General features: G+C 30.7%; 3 protein-coding genes across 7 annotated transcripts; 2 read left to right on the top strand and 1 right to left on the bottom strand.

The window, feature by feature from the left end:
* The first annotated feature begins 276 nt into the window (after nt 1-276).
* On the top strand, nt 277-16853 carry LOC105258329 (E3 ubiquitin-protein ligase RBBP6). 2 transcript variants are annotated; one of them, XM_011269537.2, is made up of 16 exons: nt 277-617; nt 1115-1298; nt 1425-1659; nt 1748-1987; nt 2109-2275; nt 2379-2762; nt 4611-4872; nt 4975-5227; nt 5326-5635; nt 6192-6261; nt 6362-6649; nt 6734-6916; nt 7025-7321; nt 13121-13372; nt 13530-13763; nt 13981-16853. In XM_011269537.2, the coding sequence occupies exons 2-16, from the start codon at nt 1133-1135 to the stop codon at nt 16490-16492; spliced, it is 5853 nt and encodes a 1950-aa protein (XP_011267839.2). In that variant the 5' UTR covers nt 277-617; nt 1115-1132; the 3' UTR covers nt 16493-16853. The 2 variants fall into 2 exon arrangements, with proteins under 2 accessions (XP_011267839.2, XP_025263765.1); XM_025407980.1 differs by having other exon boundaries at nt 281-366.
* Nucleotides 16854-17546: 693 nt separating this feature from the next.
* LOC105258309 (lisH domain-containing protein FOPNL) lies at nt 17547-18718 on the bottom strand. Its single transcript, XM_011269495.3, has 3 exons — nt 18414-18718; nt 17886-18095; nt 17547-17757 (listed from the first exon to the last, which is right to left on the bottom strand). Exons 1-3 carry the CDS (start codon nt 18439-18441, stop codon nt 17621-17623), a joined length of 375 nt encoding a protein of 124 aa, XP_011267797.1. The 5' UTR covers nt 18442-18718; the 3' UTR covers nt 17547-17620.
* Nucleotides 18719-18903: 185 nt separating this feature from the next.
* On the top strand, nt 18904-24932 carry LOC105258311 (blood vessel epicardial substance). 4 transcript variants are annotated; one of them, XR_889740.3, is made up of 10 exons: nt 18944-19275; nt 20238-20353; nt 20741-21002; nt 21104-21471; nt 22304-22461; nt 22585-22687; nt 22864-23004; nt 23237-23402; nt 24141-24412; nt 24824-24932. XR_889740.3 is itself a non-coding variant. In XM_011269497.3 (9 exons), exons 3-9 carry the CDS (start codon nt 20780-20782, stop codon nt 24889-24891), a joined length of 1227 nt encoding a protein of 408 aa, XP_011267799.1. In that variant the 5' UTR covers nt 18904-19275; nt 20238-20417; nt 20741-20779; the 3' UTR covers nt 24892-24932. The 4 variants fall into 4 exon arrangements, 1 of the variants encoding a protein (XP_011267799.1); XR_889738.3 differs by having other exon boundaries at nt 18947-19275; nt 20238-20417; XR_889739.3 differs by lacking the exon at nt 18944-19275 and adding an exon at nt 19369-19414 and having other exon boundaries at nt 20238-20417.
* The last annotated feature ends 249 nt before the right edge of the window (nt 24933-25181 follow it).

The raw sequence follows: 25181 nt of genomic DNA on the forward strand, positions 1-25181 counted from the left end.
GTAGTAAATTAATTATAAGATGTAATATAACGCGATTTCAATTTAGTGGGTCTTTTTATCCAGAGTCGAGTATCATCGTCGTCGCCGATAAACCAAGTTGCACAGGTTATAACGAAAACCCATAATTTGTCAAGAGGCTCTGCACCGTGTAATTTGGGACCACTTCGTTGACCAATCGGAACAAGGAAACTTTGGTTCTCTCTGTCCTGATTGGTCAATAGAGCTCTACTTTCGCCAATAGATTTCCGAACGCACCCTCGACACCTACGATATTTGCACTTATTTGTGCTCGCAACGTCGTCAAAGCAGCTGCCGTTGCCGCTTACTCTTTGACGCCGCGAGGCTACCGCTGGGCGTCTTCACGCAGTGAGTACTAACTTGTACCCACTTGTACCAAGTTCGCACAGCGGTGATCGCTGACGTTGCGTCGCGGTCGCTGGGAGTCCGCGTTGCCGCGATCGAGTGTCATTGCTGATTCAATTTAACCTAATCGCTGTGCGTGCATTTCTCCGCAGAATCTGTTTCTCGTGTAAAAATTTCTCTCGTTCTCGTGACTCGCAGTTCACTTGATCCGTATGCATCGTCTACCTGCGATTGTTGCCTGTTCTCTTGAGGAGGTACGTTGTGTAGTGTTTGTACGTGTGCGTATTGTATAATGATGTGGAGAGAGAGAGAGAAAGAGAGAGAGAAAGACGATCCTTGTGCAAGTGTTGTGATATGTGTATCGTGTTATATGGAATTAAAATATATCATGATATGTATTTTCTTGATTGAAATTTTATTTTTTAAAAATTTATGTATATATATATATATATATATATATATATATATATATATACATACATCACATAATATGTCTATAGTATTTTTTTATGTACATTTTTATGTCTATAGTGTTTTTGTTATGCTTTTCTCTATTCTTCTGTTCCAAGATTCTACATTAGTAATATAAATTCAATTTTTATGTTAAATATTATATCATATTTATTTTTGAGGAGAATAAAATAAAATTCTTATGTAATATATTTTTTGCAATTATTTGTCTTATTAATAATAATTATTTTCTAATGATAATTATTGTAATTATTATAATCTTATATACATATATTTTCAGGCTGTTTAAGTAGAAACAATGTCTGTACATTACAAGTTTAAATCTACTTTGGACTATGACACTGTATCATTTGATGGACTACATATTTCAGTGGCAGATTTGAAAAAAGCTATATTTCATCAGAAACGTATCGGCAAAAATACAGATTTTGATTTACAAATTACAAATGCTCAAACAAAAGAAGGCAAATATTTTATTTTATTATTAAATGACTTCTTTTTTATTTATACTTATAAAATTATATAAATATATTTTATAATCGATATAATAATATATTGATAATATTTAATTATCATACTATTTTCCATAGATTATACGGATGATAATGCATTAATTGCTAAAAATACTAGCCTTATTGTTGCAAGAGTTCCATTAACAATACAACAAAAACGCTCTTGGGATCGAAATGAAACTCCTCCATTTAGTAATTTAAAAGATGAAGCTAATATGAACAGAGCTGTAGATCTCACAAGATTAGATGGTTCAGAAGAAGATAAAATTCGTGCAATGATGACACAATCGACTCAAGACTATGACCCTTCAAAGTATATGATTTTATATATTTTATTATTTTAATTAATTTGTTTCCCAATTTGTTACAAAATTGTAAATATGTATATATATAATTTAAAGTTATATGAAAATTCGTGGAGCCAATCAGACTGGTGATGTACCTGCAAATTATCGTTGTTATAAATGCCATCAACCTGGACACTGGATAAAAAACTGTCCATTGGGTACAAATCAAGAACCGATTGAAATTAAGAAAAGCACGGGTATTCCCAGAAGTTTTATGGTACCTGTTGAGGGGCCTTTAGTACCTGGTGCTATGATGACACCTACAGGACATTATGCTGTTCCTGCTATTGATCAGTAAGCTTTAATTATATATTACAAAAATTTAAATATATATTATAATATCTCTCTAGAAAATATTACACATACACATAATACATAATGTAGATACATTCATCACTGCTTTTTCTGTCTTTAGTCAAGCTTATAAAGAAGGCAAAAAAGAACGACCACCATTTTCACAAGATCCAGAACCTGTGATAGAAAAACCAGAAATACCAGAAGATTTATTATGCAATATATGCAAAGACCTTCTAACAGATGCAGTGATGATTCCATGTTGTGGAAATTCCTTTTGTGATGAATGTAAATTTTTTATCATAAATTATAGATTATTAAAGTGAACTTTTTTTATCTACATAAGATTATTCTATTTATATCTAAAATACTCTTTTTTTATATATAATAGGTATTCGCACATTTCTATTAGAATCTGAAGAACATGAATGTCCAGATTGTAATGAAAAAGATGTATCACCAGAAACTCTTATTCCAAATCGATTCCTACGTAATGCAGTAATGAATTTTAAAAATGAAACTGGTTATGCCAAAAGACAGACTTATCGGCCTCCTATTCAAAGTAGTGGACAATCTGCTGCACCAACAGATCAATCAAAAGTTGAAGTACAACAAACAATGAGTCAAGTATCTTCTCAAGCTCAAACAATACAACCGTCTGTTGCTCCTAATGTACCATCACAAGAATCTGTGGAACCACAATCCACTAATCTCGAATCTGCCTCGCAACATTTTCCAACTGCCATCTCTGGTTTGCAGCCACAGACATCAACCAGTAAGTGCTTTTTACTAACTGATGTTAGTGTTTTGATGTATATAATTTTAAAATAAAAATAGATAAATATACAATACAATAATAGATATTTCTATAATATATTAATGACAATGCAGTTAAAATGGCTATATTTTGTACAAAGTTTTATGTTCAATAATTATAATTTGCTATAATAATATATAGAGCCCTAGCGTGAAATCAGTGTGTGACAGCATGTGTCACTTTGCTAATAATATATTTATATATTTAATCATGTTAGGGTTTTTGTAATAAGTTTAATATAATGATAAATATACATTAAAATTTAACCCTTCTGTCAATGCATAATTTTTCACCTTTCCATCAATATATAGGTACCTAGCATACTTTCTGTATTTTTGACATTTTACTATGACAATTTCTTTATAACAGCTGCTGAGAATCAAACATTACTTCCTGTCATATTTTAGGGAGTTTCTGAGTACAAAGACCATTTGTGTTTTGTTTGGAAGGACAACATTAACATAAAGATTTTTATCATTAAAGTTGCTTTGGGTATCCAGGTACCTATTCATTGACAGAAAGGTTAAATATTTTATTATATCAATGAGCAGAGAAAAGATATTTTATTTAAAAAATCTATTCAATCAAAAATTTGTAATCAAATATTTGTTTGTAATATTTTGTGTGATATGTTAATTTATAAAAGTCAGAGAAATAGAAAGTATATTGCACTTTAACTATATGAAAATTAGAACAGATTACAGAAACATATAGACACACACACACACACACACACAACATGCAAGAATTTATTGACTTTAAAGATTTTCTCTAATATTATTTTTACATTATCTTTACAATATTTAATATATTGCAGCAATATATTTGTATATATTACTAATAAGATCAAACTACAAACTCAAAAGGTTTGTATATTTAAAATTAGCACTTCAAAATTACAGAAAATTACTGCATTATTATTAATTAAAATAATTTAATCAGATATATAAAATGTGAATTTCTTTATTTTTCTCATAAAATATAAATTTCATACAGTATAAATATAAAATAATTCATAAACATATTTATATATATATATATATATATATATATATATATATATATATGATAAATTATTAATTGAGTGTTATTTATAAATTTTTATATTCGTAAATATATAAATATATAATTATATTCGTAAATATATAAATATATAGTTCAATAATTTTACTCATATTCGGATAATACAAACATATTGATGTATATTCTAAACTTCTTGATTTACATCATAAAATACAAAGAAGAAAAAAATTTCCTTATTCAAAAGAGCTAATGTAAATAAACATTAGACAAAAAGAATAGTATATAGAATTGATATTTTATTATTCATATATAAATAAAACTAAACTGTACATTATATAATATTTAACATCGCGTATATTTACAAATCTCTTTCTTACAATATTGAATTTTCTGTCTATCCGTACGATATATTTCTCGTAAACACCGAAGAGAGACAGAGACAGAGAGAGAGAGAGAGAGACAGGCGCCATTATATTGGATATGTAACTAATTTAACTTCGGCATTTTTGATTCACGTGGCGCATAATATTTAGAAACATGGCTTCATTGCGATGAAATGCGTTCGATCGCTGCTTAATTTCGTGCTATAACATACATCGCCAACGATATATTTCGAGTTTGTATTGGCCAGCTGACAATTTTAAGCTCATAACCTCAAACAGTGTGGTACGTCTTTATGTGCCGTAATACAAAGTGCCATTATACGCATCGCAATCCGCTCTTTAGCGGACTTTAATCGCCGATTTGACTCGACTAATCGTACGTGATGTGTGCTTCTGACAGCTCTGCCTGAATCCACTTCAGAATCGCATTTGCAAAGTGATTCGGTAACAAAACTAACAACTGACGAGGAAACTGAGGTGCCTCCTCCTCCAGGGACAGAGCCTTTACTTCCGATTCCTGCTATCGTAAGCTCGCCGGAGAGGGAACGCGAACGAAGTGACCCTCCTAGTCGTGATAAGAAAGAACGGGAAAATGAATACATCGGGGAGCGCCAATCGAGGGAGCGTCGACGAAGCTTTAGCAGAGATGGACATCGTGAGAGGTGAGCTTGTATTTCAAAAAAATACAAGAAACACATTATGATTCAAATATTCATATCGGAATATGCCATCGAATGGCTAAATTATGTACATTTATAATTTAGAAGTGGAGAACGTGGTCGTAGGATTGAGAATTTACGTCCATTGAATCGCAGCCGAAATCGATCCCTGTCACCTAGACATTCCCAGCACGGTGAATATCCATCGTCATCGAGTGCGGTGTTGCCTCATTTAATGAACCCACCTCCCTCCAAGGGTTATCAAGGTCATCTAGCGGACGATGGACATTATCCGCCTGCTATGCATTATGACAGCGGAATACGTAGATCTAATGAAGACCGCGCGGGTACTCCAACGGTAAGCGAGTATTCTCTACATTCGAATGGGATAATAATCACAACTGTTCTTCAATATATGCATTAATTTCATTTATCGCATGCTTCGGTGATCTTTAGGTCGATGAACCGCATTTGCATGTTCCCACATCCGGCAATCAACCACCGTTATTACCGTTTCCACCGGGCGAGGACCGTATCCCGCCACCGAATTACAATCAACCACCGCCGAATGTACCTCCGCACAATCCCCCACTTTTGCCGGATCCGTATTTAAATCATCGAATACCGATATATCCGCATCAGCAGAGCTCTCATTATGGACCGCCGAGATACGATAGACCTCCTTACCAGCAGCAAGGATATCGACCGTCTCAGCCACCTCGAAATTATAACGGGCCACCAAGGCCAATGAGAGGGCTGCATCACAGTAAGTGTAATTTATTTAAAAAATGTATAAAATTATATAAATAAACTTAAGGCCTTTACTTTTAACAGAATATAGAAATAAAAGTTTTGTTTCATCGAAAACAAAAGTTATTGTACATATTGTATATATAATTTTTGCCTGTATCATTGGAATTGATTTATATCTTAAAGTATTTGATGTCATTATAAATATCAATATGTAAACTATGCTTATAATTATGAAATTAATTATGAATTCATAATTTATAATCTTTATTGATTATATATGTATATATATATATATATATATATATATATATATGTATATATGTATATATATATATATATATATATATATATATATATATGTGTGTGTGTGTGTGTGTGTGTGTGTGTGTGTGTGTATATATATATATATATATATATATATATATATATCTTCATAGTTTTTACTTTTAAAATTTTAAAATAATTATTCTTATCACTCATATTTATTATATATAATTTGTTATTTCTTTTTATATATTTGATTATATTGTATCTTTAGTTAGTATATATTTGAATATATTTTGTTTCAGTGGGATATAGAAACTTGCAACCACCACCACCAGGTTTAGGTAGAAGCATACATAATGGAAATCAACCTGGGTAAATTAATTTTCTATGTTAATCAATGCAAATATAAATATTTTTATTAAATATTTTTATTGAGTCATTGTCTATATGGATACACTTTTATTTTTTTTAGTATTATCGATGACCCATTGGAGGCATTTGAGCGTATGCTCAGAGAGAAGGACGAAAGAGATCGGCGTTTGGGAAAACATAGAAGAAGAAGTAGAACACGATCTAGATCTCGTAGCTACACTCGATCGAGATCGCGCTCTTTCAGTCGCAGATCGCCATTTGCGTCTCGTATTAGTCGATCACGTAGTCCACCGTCGAAACGAAGATCATCGAGATCACCATTGCCACTTAGACCACGTAGTCGTACTCCTAAACGTAGATCACGAAGCGGAAGCTTCTCCATTAGCAGGTATTTTTAAAGAATGCTTTTAAAAAGAATATGCGATGTTTGTTGTCATTGAATTCATCAAATTTCTTGATTTTGACGTTACAGATCTAGATCATACTCTCGCAGTCAATCGCCGAGGCTATCTCCATCGAGAGACAGAGATAGGGAAAGAGACAGAGATCGAGAAAGAGACAGAGAGAGAGATCGTGATCGCGAGAGAGACCGCGAGCGAGATCGAGATCGTGACTTGTTGCCCAGATATCGATCGCCAGTTAGATCACCTCCCAGGTATGTATTCGATAATATCTTCATCTATCGTAGAAAAGATATACACTTTTTAAAATGCATTTAAAATATACGGAATATATTAACATGTCAATTATTTAAATTTTTTAGATTTCAAAGAGAGAGGGATCGTGAGAGAGATAGGCCGCGATCACGTGAGCCTCGAGATGGATACGGTACTTATTATGGCGATTCACCAGCTCATGATTATCAATTCCGTGATCGTGAGCGCGATTTACCGCCTAGGGAGAGGCCATTGCCGAGATATCCCATAAGGAACCAGCCGTCCCAACATAATATACCGCCGTTGATGTCACATCTAGTCACTGGAGGTCATCCACCACCGCCGCTTATGTCATTGGGACCTCCGCCTACGGACAGGAAAGACTATTATGATTCCTACAACAGGTATTTTCGCCTCAATAGTATTTTCATTCATGTACACGCTAAGCAGACAATCTATCGACATACTTATACCACTAGTTTAGTTAAGCATAAAGACTCTGAAATAATGACTGATAAATTATATAAAAGCGACATAGTACAAAGATTTTATTGTCTTATTAGCAAGAAATTTGTGCGCACCAAAATGACTCTAAAAGTCATTTTAACCTTGCATATATAAGTTAAATGTATAATTATTGCATAAATTTGACAATAAGCATTTTCTTCATTTCCAATCAGTATTCACCATTCTATATATATTCCTATCACAATTTTGTAGGAAAGAAGATTTTGCTAATAAATAATGTACTGTTACACATAACTCATTGGATACTTTCCAATTGCAATATTCCTAGACACTTTTGTGCACACAGTGATACAAATTGCATTCCAATTGCCATAATTGTCAACACTACATTCGTATTCAGCTCGAGGGTTACTAGTCGGCTGTGTAGCTTGTGTTTCCCAGTAACAAATAATAGTTACTAGCCACAACAGCTATAAAAGAGTGATCAATTTACTTTTTCTTTTACTCAACAAAAAACCCAAATTTGCAGAAATATTAAGAGTATTATTGAGAGATAATAAATAATTTGAATTCTAATGTTTTTGTTGAAATATATGCAGGCGGAAATAGTTTCCATCATGAATTAAAAAATATTAAGATATGGATACAATATAGATATTATGAATATACAGATGTACAATATACACATTTTGTTTCAATGAAATCGTGTACACCACTTTGTGCTTTTCTGTATAAATTGGTGTTAAGGTATGTTAAACAATTAGAAAGCATCCATAATATATTGCACACAAAAACAAATTGTTATAATAATAAATATATATATATATATATATATATATATATATATATATAAATTTTAAAATTAAAAAATTTTTGAATGTTAATTTATATTTTTTTTTTCTTATTTTTTCTTATTTCTATAATTTTTATTGAATTTCATTATTTTCTATTCTTCTCAATTAAGCAAATTTTAAACCTGGAAATATGAAAAATAATTGAAAAATAATATTCAATCACAAAAATATGTAATATATAAATAAAATATACGTGTACATATGGAATTTTAGTTGTATGTCAAATTTATGCAAGCCATATTTACCGTAGCAATATTTTAATTTTTGAAGAATGATAGTTTGGAAATTGTATGCTATGATATTGTTGTGTTTGATTAATTCATATCTCGCGATATATGATTGTATCTAAGAGAATCGAGATATATCTCTACTATAAACTTGTGATTTTATCTGTGAAAATGAAAGAAAAGACTGAATTATAAAGAGTTGCGCTTTTATAAAGCTGCATATTTAATAAGACTTTACATCTGAAAAGAACATTTTGACTTTTACAAGTTTTAAATCGAAATTTGAGATTACTTTAAAGATTACTTCGAATAATACTCGCATAATTCATCATAATATAAATAAATTATATGAATCTATGTGTATATGTACATACATACATATATACATGCATGCAATACATACATATATACATACATACATACATACATACATACATACATACATACATACATACATACATATATACATACATACATACATACATACATAATATACATACATGCTTACATATACACATGCATACACACATACATACATATATAAAACAAACATAATTCTAGATATATGTTAGAATTGTGTACACTTTTTTTTATTTAAAAATAATAAAAATACTTGTATTAAGAGATATAATTAAAAGAATTAATAATAATAATTCTCTAAAAAGAAAGAGAGAAAAGCTTTTTTAAAGTAGATCAAATATAAAGATCTAAAATATATAGTAATTTATTCTTTTACATTATTTTAATATATTTTCTTTATATATAAACTATACATACTATATTTTAATATTTAAATTTTAAATTTATTAAAAAGTTATGTATTAATAATTATATTTAAGTGTCTCACATTATATATATTTACATATATTTAAAAAAATATGTACAAATTTTTACATTGTTTTCTCTAATAAGACATATCTCATTGTGATTTCCATATAATCACAGTAAAATTACTTAAATTACAAAAAGTTTTACAGAGATTTCTCTATTTAGTTAATAAGTAAAGTATAAAATTTAATCAAAATTTAAAGCATAAAATAATATCAATAAAATAATATACAAAATAATATTAATTATAATTGTTAATGATAATATCATTACAATTTTAATTTGTTTAGTATTGTTTATTATATTAATTGTGTTTTATATATATATATATATATATATATATATATATATATACATATATATATATATATATATATATATTAATTTAATACGTAATTTAAATATTTATATATGAATACATATTTAAGAGTAGTGATAGAAGAATAAGCAATAACACACTTAAGTGTGCGACTGATTGATTTTATATGATTGAATATGTGTGTGATTTATATATATATACGAGGCTTTCATATATATTCATATCTCTTTCATTAAATTTATTTTCATCATAGATCTGTGTCTTTAATTCTCATATTTCTTATTGCTATTATTATAATCATTCAATAAGAGATTATTGTTCTTAAGATTATTTCTTTGGCGCAAACATAATTAAATTTGAATCTACAATTGATATTTATTTCTTTCTGTACTAGAAATCAATGTATTATAAAAATTTTTTAACTTTTTTTAGATTTCTGCATATTTCTTTTTCTTTATTTTTTGCATGATAATTTAATATGTAATTTAAAATATATACAAATTGGGAAATATTGTATAAAATTATTGCAAATAATAAAAAATAAGATAAAAAATATTATTGACAATGTAACAATATTAATGGAATATAATGGCATAAAATATGGAAGATTTTTAAATGATTACATTAGCAAATTTTTGTTGTGATATCATGAATATATTAGTACTTTTTAAATGATGAAAGTTAATATTTGACCATTAAATGAAAGCTAACATTTCTTTCTAATTTTACATTCTCTTTTATTTCATGAATTTTTTTATTATGTGTTTAATACATATACTGTACGTGTGCGTACGCATATATGCATGTATGTGTGTATGTATTTTATAAGTATTGTATTAGTACTTATTTTAATTCAACAATAAGTACTTTGTATATTTATTTAAAGATATTCCTAATTACTTAGTAAAGATGTATATTAATGAAACTATATGTGAGAGTTATTGTATTTTAATCTATATATGCAGTTTATACTAATATGAATTGTATCTGTATATATACTCGTAAGAATGTTTATAAGACATATTTAATTATAGATAAATTAAGAAATATACTGTAATGAAGAAAATACGTATAATATATTTTTAATAATAATATATATCTGTATAATTATATAATAATATACATGTAATTATTGAGTATATACAGGGTCTACCAAAAGTGTGGAAACCCCTAAATATCTCGGAAAATATACGTTTTACAGAAAAGTGTTTCCAACAAAAGTTGTAGGGTTTAAGAAGATCTATATACTGATTCTATCAGTTTGACCTTGGATGGCGTCGTCAAGGTCAGGTCAAGGTCACATTGACTTTTTTAAATGACACCCCCTACATTTGATTGCATATTCTTATAGCTTAATTCAAGAGCTTTCCAAAACACTATAATAATGTTCATTTTTATTAAGTACTTTGCGAGTTATGAGGGTTGAAATAATTTCTTAATTTTACATAAACCATAAAATATCTAGTAAACCATTCATTTTTCGATTATCTTACCTTCATACTTTTATGTACAAAATAATGAAAGGAATCAATTGGTGTAAAGAAAACATACAGTTGTTTTTAAGAAAAAATATGCAATTGTTAATTGCAAATTACATATTTTTTCTTAGAAACAACTATGTGTTTTCTTTACACCAATTGATTCCTCTCATTAATTTGTACATAAAAGTATGAAGGTAAGATAATCGAAAAATGAATGGTTTACTAGATATTTTATGGTTTATGTAAAATTAAGAAATTATTTCAACCCTCATAACTCGCAAAGTACTTAATAAAAATGAACATTATTATAGTGTTTTGGAAAGCTCTTGAATTAAGCTATAAGAATATGCAATCAAATGTAGGGGGTGTCATTTAAAAAAGTCAATGTGACCTTGACCTGACCTTGACGACGCCATCCAAGGTCAAACTGATAGAATCAGTATATAGATCTTCTTAAACCCTACAACTTTTGTTGGAAACACTTTTCTGTAAAACGTATATTTTCCGAGATATTTAGGGGTTTCCACACTTTTGGTAGACCCTGTATATATATATATATATATATATATATATATATATATATATATATATATTTATTTATGTGTTAGAATATATAATTATCTAAATATAACATAATATTGATAATAGTTTGAAATATATATATATATATATATATATATATATATATATATATATTTATATTTTAATACTTATATTTTAATAGTGCTATTTTATAATATTTTAATTTATGCTATTTGTAGTTATACTTTTTTTAAGTAAAATATTTATTAAATTATATACATACTTGTTATATACATTGTTTTATACTTTGTTACATTTATTATATACAATGTTTGATAATGTTATTATATCAGATAAATAGTAGTTTAAGTTTAGATTTATTCCGATTTAATAATCTTATAATATAATAATTATAAGTCTTCTTGTAAAAAATTTTTAATTTAAGTTTAGTTTTACTATTTGCTATATATGACATAATATTTTATATAAGCATTATTACTACAGTAAGTGTATTTTATTTATATGATCAATATTATCACAATACTATTGAATATATAATTTTGTAAATTGCATGCAAGTGATACATATACTCTGTGTGTATTATTTATACATATATATATATTATATATTATATATAATGTGTATATTACATTATGTGAAATATAGTAGTAATCTAAAAGTGCAAGAAGAAGAGAGAAACAAGGAAGAGTATCGAGGCCCATCGTGGAGACTGCAGAAGCTAGCCAGCTGATTGACACGTCTGCATGGTTTCTGAATCAGGTGAATTCAGGGCCAAATCAACATTTGTAATAAAAACAAAATTACTTTTTGTTATTCAAGTACAAGGACGTGTTACTGAAAATGTATCACGTCAATGAATAAATTAAACATAAATTGCACAGACTATAATTTCTGACAATTTCTCAGCTTTTGTGTTTATAATGTAATTATTCAATATTTAATATAATTATAATTGTGAGAATGTATATTTTTCACTATACTTTAAAATCATTTAAAGTTACAAATGTTGCTTTCTTCATGATTTTATAATTTTAGTTAATGACTTTAACAAAGTCTGGGTAACAGGTGATTGTGATGTTCTATTCTTTCAGCTTGTACGAAGATTATTTAAAGAAATTACAAGTAGTTGACTTGTCTTAAAATATTGACACATTCTTGCCCCAGTTATTTGAATTTTTATTGGATAGGTCTTCCATGTGTATGGCAAGTAGCCTCGTTAACAGAAGTAAGAAAGAAAATTTGAAAGGCAAATAAAGTTTCTTTTCTTTCTACGAGTATCTTAACACGATTAATTTTCTCGATATACACCTTGGGATTCCAAAAAAAATTTTCGTCACTAACAACTATTCTGTATATGCGCTATGCCAGTTTTATAAAATCGCACTATGTATTGAAGAAAAGAAAAAAAAAGAAAAGCAGATAGAGTTATGCCTTTTGCTATACGACCGATGTATCAAGCGCTGTACTGATTTTCTGTCAACAGATATTCTGGACCACCTCCTTCACAGCGTTTCGGTAGTCCTCTGAGGGATCCTCCGCCTCATAAGAGATTCGAAGATGTCGCACCACCTGGTACTGAAGGCTATTACGATCTCTCACCACCGGGCGTCGAGCATTCCGACAGATCGTTGAGGGAAGATCGAGAGCGGCAGCGTTCCCTGAGAGATCAAGAAGATCGAGAACATTCGTCAAAGGATCGTGACAATGAAGAGCGTGACAGATTAAGAGATGATAGGTATATAATGTTAAATATTGCGTCAAGTGAAATAACTCTTTTATTTTATAAAAATATTGTTCTGCTTTGATCATTTAAAAAGAGGATATCTTTTATCTTAAAAGAATTTATTTTGAAGGGATGTATCTGTGACATGCATATTATATATGTTTCAAAGGGGTCGCGATCGTGAAGATCGTATGCGCGAGAGAGATGACAGAGATCGTAGAATCGTGAACAGAGATCGCGAGGATCGCGATAGACAAATCCCGCCGAGAGATCACGAAGACAGGATACGAGAAAAAGATGAACGTGATAGGAGAGAAAAGGAAAAAGAACGAGATGATAGACATATTCGCGATCGTCGAGATGATGATAGACACATTGAGAAGAAGGATTATGATAAAGATCGGTGCGTTTTAATAATCAAGTAGAATTAATGCGTATATTATTTAATTAATTAAAAAAATTAAATAATCAAATCAAATTAAAAATTTCAATACACTAAATATTTTGATATGTAAACTATATATGAACTTTAATGAAAAGACATAATAGCAATTTGTTAAATTGGTTTCTTTGTTGGAAATATATATTATCTATATCTCCATGTTTTTTTTTTGCTACAGTTACAGAGATGATCGAGATCGCCATAGACAAGATGATAAGAGCCGACTGCGAGAGAAGGAAAGACGCGAGCGCGAATACGAATCCGAAAGGGAGAAGGATAGAGATCGTCACGAGCGATACGAAAGACGTTCGCTAGAGCGGAAGAAGGGCAGAAAGAGTTTAAGCCCGTATTCGCAGAAATCCAGAGGCGATCCTAAGGATTTATCGCCAGAGCGAAGTACAAAGAAGAAGGAAAAGGAACATGAGGAAAAAGTGGAAGAAAAGAAGAAAGAAAAGAAAATAAAGGAAAAGAAAAAGAAGAAAGATAGTGACGAAAAAGAGAAAAAGAAGAAAAAGAAGAAGGACAAGAAGTCTAGCCAGAAAGAAACACCCAAGGATGATACGATCAAGATGGAGGATGCACTATTGGTCGAAGATAAAACGACAAATGACACCTCGTCTTCGCCACTTAATAAACTTGATGCTGTGAAAACATGCAACGAGGAGGACAACATTGAGAACAGGATAGAATGTATCGCGAGTGAGGCACCTATTGTACCAATCAAAGAGGAATTCGAGGATAAATCTCTGGCGATGAATCCAGAACCGCCAGAATTCAATGAGCTCAGTCCCGGCAGTGGTCGTCTTGATCGCGCAGAATTTGGTACTAATCCACCGAATCCGAATTTCAAACCAATTCCAGAACTTAAATCGGACATAAAACCAATTGATAGTCTCTATGGCGGACTGGATGACACGGAGATCAACACTGTGATCACAGAAAAGTATTCTCTATTATCGGAACATTCGCAGACTGAGACGAAAGAAGTAACCACCATGTTATCAACAGAAAAATCCCCGAAAAAGGATGAATTCCTGGCTCCCATACCCGAGTTATCCAAGTGGGAGAGAGACGACACAATTGAAAAGCCCGATGACAATAATACGAGTGAATCACCAACGGAGAAAATACAGAGAGAGGACGAACCGAAGTCAATGAAGATGGTTACTTCAGAGGTTCTAAAGCGAGCAGAAAATGCCATATTTCAGAAAGCTATCAATGCGATTCGACCAATCGAGATTAAGAAGATTAGCGAAAGTAGGAAGATATTATATCAAAATCCCGAACCTAAAGTATTAGAAACGGTAGAACCAACCCCTAACCGAGAACCGCGAAAGAGCGTCAATGTAACGATTAATGTTGGCAGAAACGAGAGAAATGTCGAGATCACAGAGCCAGTAAAGAAAGCTAAGCTTGACCGTACCAAGTTCAAGCCCGTTCCAGAGACAGCTTATTCACCAACCAGGCTGTCCGCCAAAGAAAGACTAGGTGAGAAGATCGAGGAGGGTAAAGAGAGAAAGATCAGCCCTGTAAAAGGATTTCTAGAGAGGCGCGACATGAAAAGTGAGAATCAGTCGAGAAGTCGATCACCTAGAAGAGAGAAGAGGATTTCTCCTACGCTTCTAGAACGACGTGTAGAGCCATCTTCGTTGGGTTTGGCTACAAGCGGCGAACGAAAGGTATATCTGGATGAGAGAAAACGGGACAACAAAGATAGAGGCGACCGATCGAAGGAAAGGTCTGATTTTCGAGGCGACAGGCACGGTGGCGATTTGCGGTCAGAGAGAGAGAGTAGAATTGATTGTAGGACAGATTTTCGCTCAAATAGAAATGATATGAAGGGGGAACGCGTGGAAAAAGATCGCGATAAGGAGCGAGATCGTGAACGCAGAGGTAGAACGCCTCCTCCGTCTTGCGCTTTCAAAAGAACGGATATGACGAAAATAAGTTTATTAAAATCGAAAGATGACGAAGAAGAAAGAAGACGTGATAAGAAGCCGCGAGAAGAGAAAAAGAGGAAAAAGGAACATCGTAGCAGAAGTAAATCTAAAGAACACAAAAAGCGCAAAGAAAAGAAACATAAGAAAGACAAAGATAAGAATCAGGAAAAGAAACAGAAGCACAAGGAAGGTGCAACTTCAAAAGATGGAAAGTCAGATGGCAACGAGACCAAAATCAATTACGAGAATATCGAGCCGCCTCTGGCAGAGTCATTGAAGAAACAGAGAAAGAATCCAAGATTGGTATCCGATCGCAAGCGTAGTATACTTGACGAGGCGAGTTTCGAACCCGATTACTCTGCCTCGGACTCGGAATCAGATGGTGAGGATGGGAAAGGGTTGCAACCAGCAAAGAAACTGAAATTGGACGAAACGGAATTAGACAAAGAGATAGAAATGAAGTCCTTGAAGAAGCGATCTAAGTCTAGTAGTAGTGAGGATACATCCAGCAGTTCCGACACAACAAGCAGCGACTCGGACAGTAGCGATGAGTCGCATAAGAAGAAGAAAAAGAAACATAAAAAACATAAGAAAAAGAAGTCAGCTAAGAAAGATAGTAGCTCAGACTCGGACACTTATTCGGACTCGTCTGACAGCAGTAGCGACGAGGAGAAACACAAGAAGAAGTCAAAAAAATCAAAGAGCAGGAGCAAGCAATCGAAGAAGAAGAAAAAATCTAAGCATAAATGACATCACTAGATATTTTTTATGCTTCATCAAAAAACACTTTACCTGAGAAATAAAAACATATTTTAAAAAAGCGCAAAAAACAAGAGCTTCTTTTCTTTGAGCGCTTTCAAATATTATGAGGATATTTTATTTTCATCAATTCTATGAATAGATTATGCAATCAATGATATATGCATTATTCGCATATCTTTCAGATAGAATAATGATTATTTTGTACTTGTAATATTGTCCAGTTCAACATAAAATTATTTTAGACAAGAATAATCTCTAGCAGTAGATTATTTATTGGCGTGAAAAAAAAATAAAATGTTTTTGACAAGTGAGACAAAGTGGGTTGATGAATGAAATAGTAGAAAAAAAAGAAAAAAAAGCAGCATATACATATATAAGATATAGAGAAAAGTTTCTCTAACTTAAAAAGAGGAACAGGTAACATTATATGGCCTTTGCATAATTATCACGTTCCGGTTTGGTATATTAAAATAATGTATGTAAGTTTATTATTGCAATAAGTAATGTACATTGTTAGCTCATGTGTGTACCTTATGATATAATTTTATCGAAAAATATATACATATATAAGTCTTAAAATCCATAATTATATAATGAATCAAGAACAATATCATTTAAGATCTCTGCTCTCAGCATTATATTGTACTTTCATAATCTAATGTCAATATGTAAGAAAAAAACGTCACGAAATAAAAAAATAAAATTCTTTTAATATTTTCTTTATCTCGTCAAAACAAACCAATCGTATTTTATCATAGTTTATTGTTTATTATAATTTTCTTGTAATATATTTTAAGGAGACTATAATCTATATACACACACACACACACACACACACACACACATATATATATATATATATATATATATATATATATATATATATATATATATAATGAAATGTGAGACTTTAATACAGTCTCCCTTAGATTATTTTTTTTATTGCAATGAGTATGATTTGTATACAGTTCAATTTGTGTATACATTTTCATGTATTTGCATATATAAAAAGATATATCTAAATGATCTATATGTAACATATATCTGAAATAAATAAATAGCATTTAAAAAGCGCGATTGGACATTAAATAATTTATATATATGGAATATTTATCATTAGGTATTTTTCAAATTAGTGAATGTTTGCACAAGACCACACAGCAGTGGTAAGTTCCTGCTCTTCTCATTGTCTTTTACTCCTAGACGTTGTGCAAGAAGCGTACGATCCAAAGAATGCTTTGGGAGATCGCATTCTGGAATAACATTTTTATATTCTTACTTGTAAGATGTTAATAAAAATACATTATATTTAATGCAATTTCTATTGTGATCTTTAATATGATGATATATGGCTATTATATTCTCTAAACTAGCAACATACCTGCGATAAACACAGTAGAACTATATTTGTATCCCATCCAATCCAAATATTCTCTCACAAGTTCATTGAGAAATATAATGTCATGAGAAGGTTTAACAATTTTTGACTTATTCTCTTTACTGGAGCAATCTAATAGCTTTATCACTTCTGTACGCATTTCTGCTTTTATACGATTAAGATCTCCCTCAGCCTTTAGCGAGTCCCTTACAGCTGCAAAATGTAAATATATTTATTTTGTGTTTTATAATTTTGCTGTTAATGTTTGTGTTCTTGAAAAATTAAATTATATAGAAAACAATTAAACACGTGTCATTAAAGTAAATAAAGTATCTCATATACATATCATGTAGTTTTGAATAAAGATAATAATAAGAAATAATAAATACAACGTGCAAAAATATCCGAAATCTCTTCTGCTGTAATAAATGTACACTGTAGAGAGAGAAATTGAAGGTTACTTGTCAAACAATCCTCGATAATATTCGATTCGTAATATTTATAATATGCAACATTTACATAGCTATGTACCATTAATTAAATCCTTTTCCGTTGCCATTTCACGCTGTATTTCACGCAATATCTCTCGAAGAAATCCGAAATAAAATGTTAGATATGGTTAGAATGTAATTAAAATAAATACCGCCTCTGATTCAAAATTCCTGCTTGACAGGGTTGCGTTCGAAGATCCTTCGTCGGAATCACGGTCGAAATAAAATAGCGTTCGATTGACCAATCAGAGCCAAGAGATCCTTGCTCCTTTCGTTCTGATTGGTCGATCGTACTCTGCCGCGACGAATGGATTTCTGAACTGTCACTTCAAGTTATGTACTTAGGTTTTGCGTGAACCTGAACTTTCTGCACTAATGTATGCTAAAAATAAAATAGATCTACTTAGAAATTAAAGAGAAAGAGAGGAGAAACAAAAAGTGCGGAAGTATTCAGTTCGAGAATAAAAAACAAATCTCTTGTTTATTCTCAAGAGAGCGGCAAATCTATTTCGACGCCTTCGTTGCCCTTTCATGTCATTTCGTTCCCTCTCCCCCTTCGCTCGCTTTCCCTCCCCCCTCGCCAATCGGATTCGTAACGTCGCGCGCTCCCAACGGCGCTAGTCTGACGTTTTCCGTTACAATCGAGTGGACGGGAGATCGTGGGCGATCGTGGTCAACGGTCAACGGTCAACGGTAGCGATCTCGCAGTTTATTTCGTACGTAGCGCGCGCGCGCGCGTTCTCCCGATTACGGCGAGCTTCGGAGCATCGGCAACTACGACGATTCCCTTCTTTCGCGAGCGATCGACGACGACGACGACGACGAGGACGACCGTCGCACCACCGTTCGCCCTTTCATCTGTATGCCTCGCGTACGCCCCCACCGTCACCGATTTTCCATGAGTAAGTTATTTATTGATTTCAAAAGGGACATACTTTCTTAATAATACGCGCGTGACGACGACCTCCAGTTTTCTTTTTTCCCCTCCTCCGATGACTGTCAAGAGCTTGCGAGCACGAACGAGACATTCCGTGCCGTCCGGTGTGTAATTTCATGTAACGACGCTCGCGGATCGAAACTCGTGCGCTTTCCTACTCGAAATCCGTAGCCGAATATATCTTGGGTAGAAATGTAGAAATGTAGACTGTGTAAAATGGCAGGTCAAAGAGAGTACTTATATACATACATCACGTATTTTGCTTCGAGCGAAACAGGGAATGGGATCGTGGAAACTGGATTAAATTGTTTGCGTGCTCCCCGGCAATTTAAACTGCCTTCGAGTCCTTATAAGGATGAGTATGAATGAGCGACTATATCACCTCCTTTCGTTTCTATGCGTGTTTTTAAATGTTATTGAAGTTACTGTTGCACTCCTGTATTTGTGATACAATGATGTGTTGAATATCTTTATCTTTCACCTTGTTTGCAGGTGTTTTAATTTTGAGATATCAATTTTTTTTCTAGATAAGCGATAAATTAGATTTTCTGCGAATCAGGATGAGGGGATATTTATTAGCTAGTAATAAAACTGTATTTTTCAAATTAACTTATGTTTTTTATATTTGTTACATACTGATAATTTGTTGAAAACAATCTCGTTGCACTAATAATAATATGTATAATCTTATCTCACTTATTACTCAAATATTATAAAAGATATAATAAAAAAAGAATAACTAGTAATTTTAAAATATGATTTTGTGATTCATATCTTTATGAGATATACTCTTACACATACATACACACATCTATATATGTATGTATGTATGTGTATATATATAAATATATTCATTTATACGTATATATATATATATTTTTTTTTATTTGTATATATTAATTAAGCATCTATTTGTTTGAATTACAGATGTTAATATTGTCTTCCTAGAGCCACTGGTAATGCAAATATTCTTCCTTGATCTGAAATCTGCAAGATGGTTTTCGTCATCCAGTTCCAATTTTAGCTGAGAGTAATATAGAAATGTGAGCAGTGACTGCATATTCACAAATGGCACAGAGCATTCACTTTTACATCATTTATGAATAAGTATGAAATGCAATTGTTACTAGTAACTTAACTTGCATTTTAATAAAAATTAAAGCAATATAAATATATGATTGAAAAGATTATCATATATGTAAAATTAAAATAACATACACTTCTCTAATATGCATTAATAATTTTTAAAGTAAGTGCAACAATGCTAAATAAAAAAGTATTTAATAATTTGGAAAAATGTAATTTCGATTTGATTTAATAAATATATATTTAATAAATATATATTAATAAATATATATTTAAATAAACAGAAATATTATTAATACACTAATGATACAGTTACAATATGCAAATGATTTCTCTAATTGTAGAGCGAAACGAAATCGGTCCAGCTTGGTGGTAATGCGGGGATGTGGATCTGCTTCGACCCAACAGAAAGCCGAGTAGGCTGGGGTACTTCCATTTCATTTGTTGTGCTTCTGTACTGGACCTCCATTACCATCGATGCCAGTTTAACAAATGCAGCCGCGTCCAATGTCCCACATAGTACCGTCACGTCGGAGGTATCGCTACCAGCGTCGGCACACCACGATAACGACGAATGCAGGAATGTGACCACTGACAATAGAGAGGGTACATTTGACAATTCATCGTTTGCAATTAATCCGAAGGATGAATTTCGATTTGCGACGACTATTTTATCGGCGAAATATGTTGCTGTCATGTTTGTACAGGTACTGGACTGTCAGTGGTCAGCCATGGATCCGGTTATCCTCATTCGCCGATAGTGCCTCCAACTTTTCTGTACGGAGCTCTTACCTGCCAACCCTATCAAGGAATTTACGTGAACCACATCTACTTTCAACTCGCAAATGCCTTCTTCCTATTGTCTCACCTTGCACCAAGCGGCATACATGGTGTACTCTATTTAAGGTGCACTCTACTCGTGGGCTGTGCCTTTCTTGCTTTGTGGGGCTGGACAATAGCTTGCTGGCTGGATGCTGCTCTCTGGAATGCTCTCTTTGTTGCCATCAACTTCGTCCATGTATGCACGCTTCTTTACAAGCTCAGGCCTATCAAGTTTACCAGGGAAATTGAAGAGGTAAGTGAAGAACAAGTAGAAGACGATGATTTAAAAGATAATGTGTCAATATCTGGTTTTAAAAATCATATTAGATTCTTTTAAGATTCATAAATATTTACGATTTTTTATTTTTAATAATCTATCTTGTTCCTTTTAGAGATATTAGAGGAATGAATTTGTAGAGTGTCATATATATATTTATAGTTCTCCAGCTTATAGATAATTTGCATGTTTATTTCTTTTTAATTATAGATATAATATCTTGTATAAAATACTGATATATTTAATTATATTAATAATTTGCAATGCTAATACAATAAAAATTATACATAAAATAATTTATATTTCAAAATATAACATATAGAATTAGATAATGTGGAAACATTCTCGTTTATTTATATATTCTTTAGAATTTTTTTAATTATTGTATATCATATAAATAGATATATTAAGAACTTGAAAAATAGTGAAATACATGATGACCTCTGTAATTTGCTTCTTGTCTGGTTGCAGCATTTGTATTATACACAATAATTTTTTATATATTTATTTTTGCACCATTATTACAAATACATTATTAAATGATATATCTTTTGCGCCTGTTAAAATCAAGTTTGTTGATCAAGTGTTATGAAATTTAGTGGCTGAGATCAATCGCTATCAATTCTGTTTTAGATGTGATAGAATTTGTTTCTAAATAATAAGCAAGTACCAATAACGACAATATAACCACTAATATATTTACAATGTAGTTTAATAATGCAAATCATCCCCTCAATATGTTAAATTTATTTTCACATTTCAAATAATCAGGATTAATAATGTTCAACAATCATCTTCTTTTACATAGGTATACATTGCAGTGTTCCAGCCACTACGGGTTTCTCGTCATCAATTCAAAAAAGTATTAAATTGCATGAAGGTCATTCGCCAGTTGAAGTATCAAGAGGTTTATGCACAAGAAAAAGTGACCAAAGTCGATTCTTTATCATTGGTGCTGTCGGGAAAGTAAGAATGCATTGTTTAAGTCTTATTTAAATCCTTTAAATGTATTTATTTTATAGGTATATTTATAAAAGCTCTTTAGATATTAGAAATATATATATATTTTTTTTTATCTTCATTATTTAGATTAGTTGTCTCACAAAGTGGGAGAGCATTGCATATTGTCTTCCCACATCAGTTCCTGGATTCTCCAGAATGGTTTGGTGTTTCGACAGACGAATATTTCCAGGTAAATTACCAAACTTAATCAAATTTATTAATAAATATATAATATAAATAAAATATGTATTTGTCATATCAGCAAGTTCTTTTATTCCATAGTTAGTGCTTCTTCAACAGGCTTATCAAATATTTCCAATAGATGTCGATATAAATACTTAAAATAAACATTATATATTTACTTAGGTATCCATAACAGCTATGGAAGAATCGAGAATATTATTATGGCATAGGGACAAACTAAAATTAAGCATAATTAGCGATCAATTCCTGCAGGCAGTGTTTGATCACATCCTGGGAAGAGATGTAGTTAAGAAATTGATGCAGGTACAATTTTATTATTGTATATTAAACTAAAATATTAATATATATAATTACTATCATATATTTAATATATAGAATTATTTTAAAAAACCATAAAAAATGAGCAATTTTTGTGCTCTGTAATTAAAAAAAAATAAATCATTTGTTAAAAAAAACCGGTAATATACAAAAAATAAAATATATAAAAATACAAATATATTTGTATATTTGTATTTGCTATATTTACTTGTAATAGGTCAGTGAAACAATGGCTGCTAGCAATCATCAGCAGCAAAATGGACAGATAATTGGTCTGGGTGGAATAGGAGCCTTAGAAAATGATGCTGATACGAAACTTTTTGTTGTAAAAAAGACTGGTGACAGTCAAGGCATTACTGCTCTCATTAGTCGTCAACTTCAAGGTATGTATGTTCATTTTTACCTACGATTTTTATTCTTGCTATTGAAGAATTTAACCAAAAATGTACATGATAAATTGTCTTCCTTTTTTGTATTACTTTGAACTTTGCTTTTATCAATATTTTTTATTATATATTGTGTGACACTATTTTTCTTTTTAAAAAGAAACTGTATCTATACCTTGTATATTTCTTTATTAGTTTTTATTAGCAATCTTTTCCCTATAGTTTGCAAAATGCACATTCTTTAGAATTCAGGCATGAGCATGTCTTATGTGCATCCAATGTTTTAATTCATTTTTATGTTCTTTCTTTATTTTCAATATAATTTCTATAATAAATAAAATTCTATTCGTTATATATATATATATATATATATATATATATATATATATATATATATTTTTTTTTTTTTTTTTTTCTTTTTTAATTTGTATTATGTTGTTATAATTTGCACCAATCAATATAGTGACTATTTACATAATACATTATATTAATTAAAATCGAATAAATACAAAATAATTAAGAAAAAAATTATTAAGACAGTTATTTTTTTATTTTAAATTTATATTTAGCATTTTATGAAATATATTATCATATTTATTTCAAAGTAATACAATGTTTTGTCATTGAATTGAAATAGTAATGATTAATACGTGTTGTAAATACGTGTTGTCATATTTATTTATATGCACCTTTTTTATTAATTTTGCATCAATTTCGATTTTGCTTCGGAAATAGAAGAGAGAATGCCACTACTATACACGAGCCAAGAAGTATTGAATAATACCTTACACCATACAAATCCTTTACGTGTACCATCCTATACACTCCCTTCACATCCTATGTCGTACAATGTTCAGACTTCACTGTAATATCCTTGCCTACCAATTGTGCAATCTAGCACAAATCGTGTGCTGTACATGTTATGTTCCTGCAATGGATGCGTATACATTATACAAATGTCAAAGAGTAACATCATTTATTATTCTTCCTGGATATCATATTAAAAGGTGAGTTTTCTATATTTTCAAAAATTATTGTCCATAATAAATGAGAAAAACAATGTTTATAAAAGAGATTTATTAAACATAATAGTATTTTTAAAGGCATATTTAATTTTAAAAATCAATACTAGTAATATTGAAAAAGAAGAATAAATTATATTAAAGTATTTAGATTTTTGCTCTATCTTTTAGTTTCTTTATTTTTTTTTTATTAACACAAAAATATTATAAAGACTTGTTTTATCTATGTAATGTCGATCTTAAAAAATAATGTACAATTTGTACAATTTCTTTATGATAAGGAAATATAACTATGATATAATATGTATCTCAAACAAGTCTATTTTTAAATGTGATTTTTACATGGTAAACAATATGTTATAAGATAGTTCAAAAAAATTTATTTTTATTTTACAGCGGCAGGAGATCCAAATGCTTGGAGATTGGGAAGAATTGAAGAGACTGATCATGAAACACCTGTTTAATGGAAGGATTATCAAATCGATGTCATCCTCGACAGTCAATATAAAGTAACACCGGTGTTTTTACATATGCGATTACAACAAGCTGATATTCACTGTGACTAAAAAAATGGCATGCTGAAACTGTGCATAAAACAATTGAACATTCTCTTGCCAATTAATAATTTTCCCAATGACTAGTCAACTGTATGCGATAATAAGAGAAAATTCCATCATTTTTTAGCATATATTGAATTCCAGTCTAGTTTATAAACCAACTAACAATAAGTTTATGCTTCCAGTATATTTGTTGG

Source organism: Camponotus floridanus, unplaced genomic scaffold (assembly GCF_003227725.1).
Source record: "Camponotus floridanus strain SB8 unplaced genomic scaffold, Cflo_v7.5 scaffold2, whole genome shotgun sequence".
Taxonomy (NCBI): domain Eukaryota; kingdom Metazoa; phylum Arthropoda; class Insecta; order Hymenoptera; family Formicidae; genus Camponotus; species Camponotus floridanus.

Bases quoted from the DNA above. Each gene is read 5' to 3' on its own strand.
- LOC105258329 (XM_011269537.2), top strand. From the start codon at position 1,133: ATGTCTGTACATTACAAGTTTAAATCTACTTTGGACTATGACACTGTA. The intron at 4,873-4,974 runs GTGAGCTTGTAT...TTTATAATTTAG, and splicing joins AGAGATGGACATCGTGAGAG to AAGTGGAGAACGTGGTCGTA. The intron at 6,650-6,733 runs GTATTTTTAAAG...TTGACGTTACAG, and splicing joins GGAAGCTTCTCCATTAGCAG to ATCTAGATCATACTCTCGCA.
- LOC105258309 (XM_011269495.3), bottom strand. From the start codon at position 18,441: ATGGCAACGGAAAAGGATTTAATTAATG. The intron at 18,096-18,413 runs GTACATAGCTAT...TACATTTTGCAG, and splicing joins GGAAAAGGATTTAATTAATG to CTGTAAGGGACTCGCTAAAG. The intron at 17,758-17,885 runs GTATGTTGCTAG...ATGTTATTCCAG, and splicing joins TTCTACTGTGTTTATCGCAG to AATGCGATCTCCCAAAGCAT.
- LOC105258311 (XM_011269497.3), top strand. From the start codon at position 20,780: ATGTGGATCTGCTTCGACCCAACAGAAAGCCGAGTAGGCTGGGGTACT. The intron at 22,462-22,584 runs GTAAGAATGCAT...TTCATTATTTAG, and splicing joins TCATTGGTGCTGTCGGGAAA to ATTAGTTGTCTCACAAAGTG. The intron at 23,403-24,823 runs GTATGTATGTTC...TTTATTTTACAG, and splicing joins CATTAGTCGTCAACTTCAAG to CGGCAGGAGATCCAAATGCT.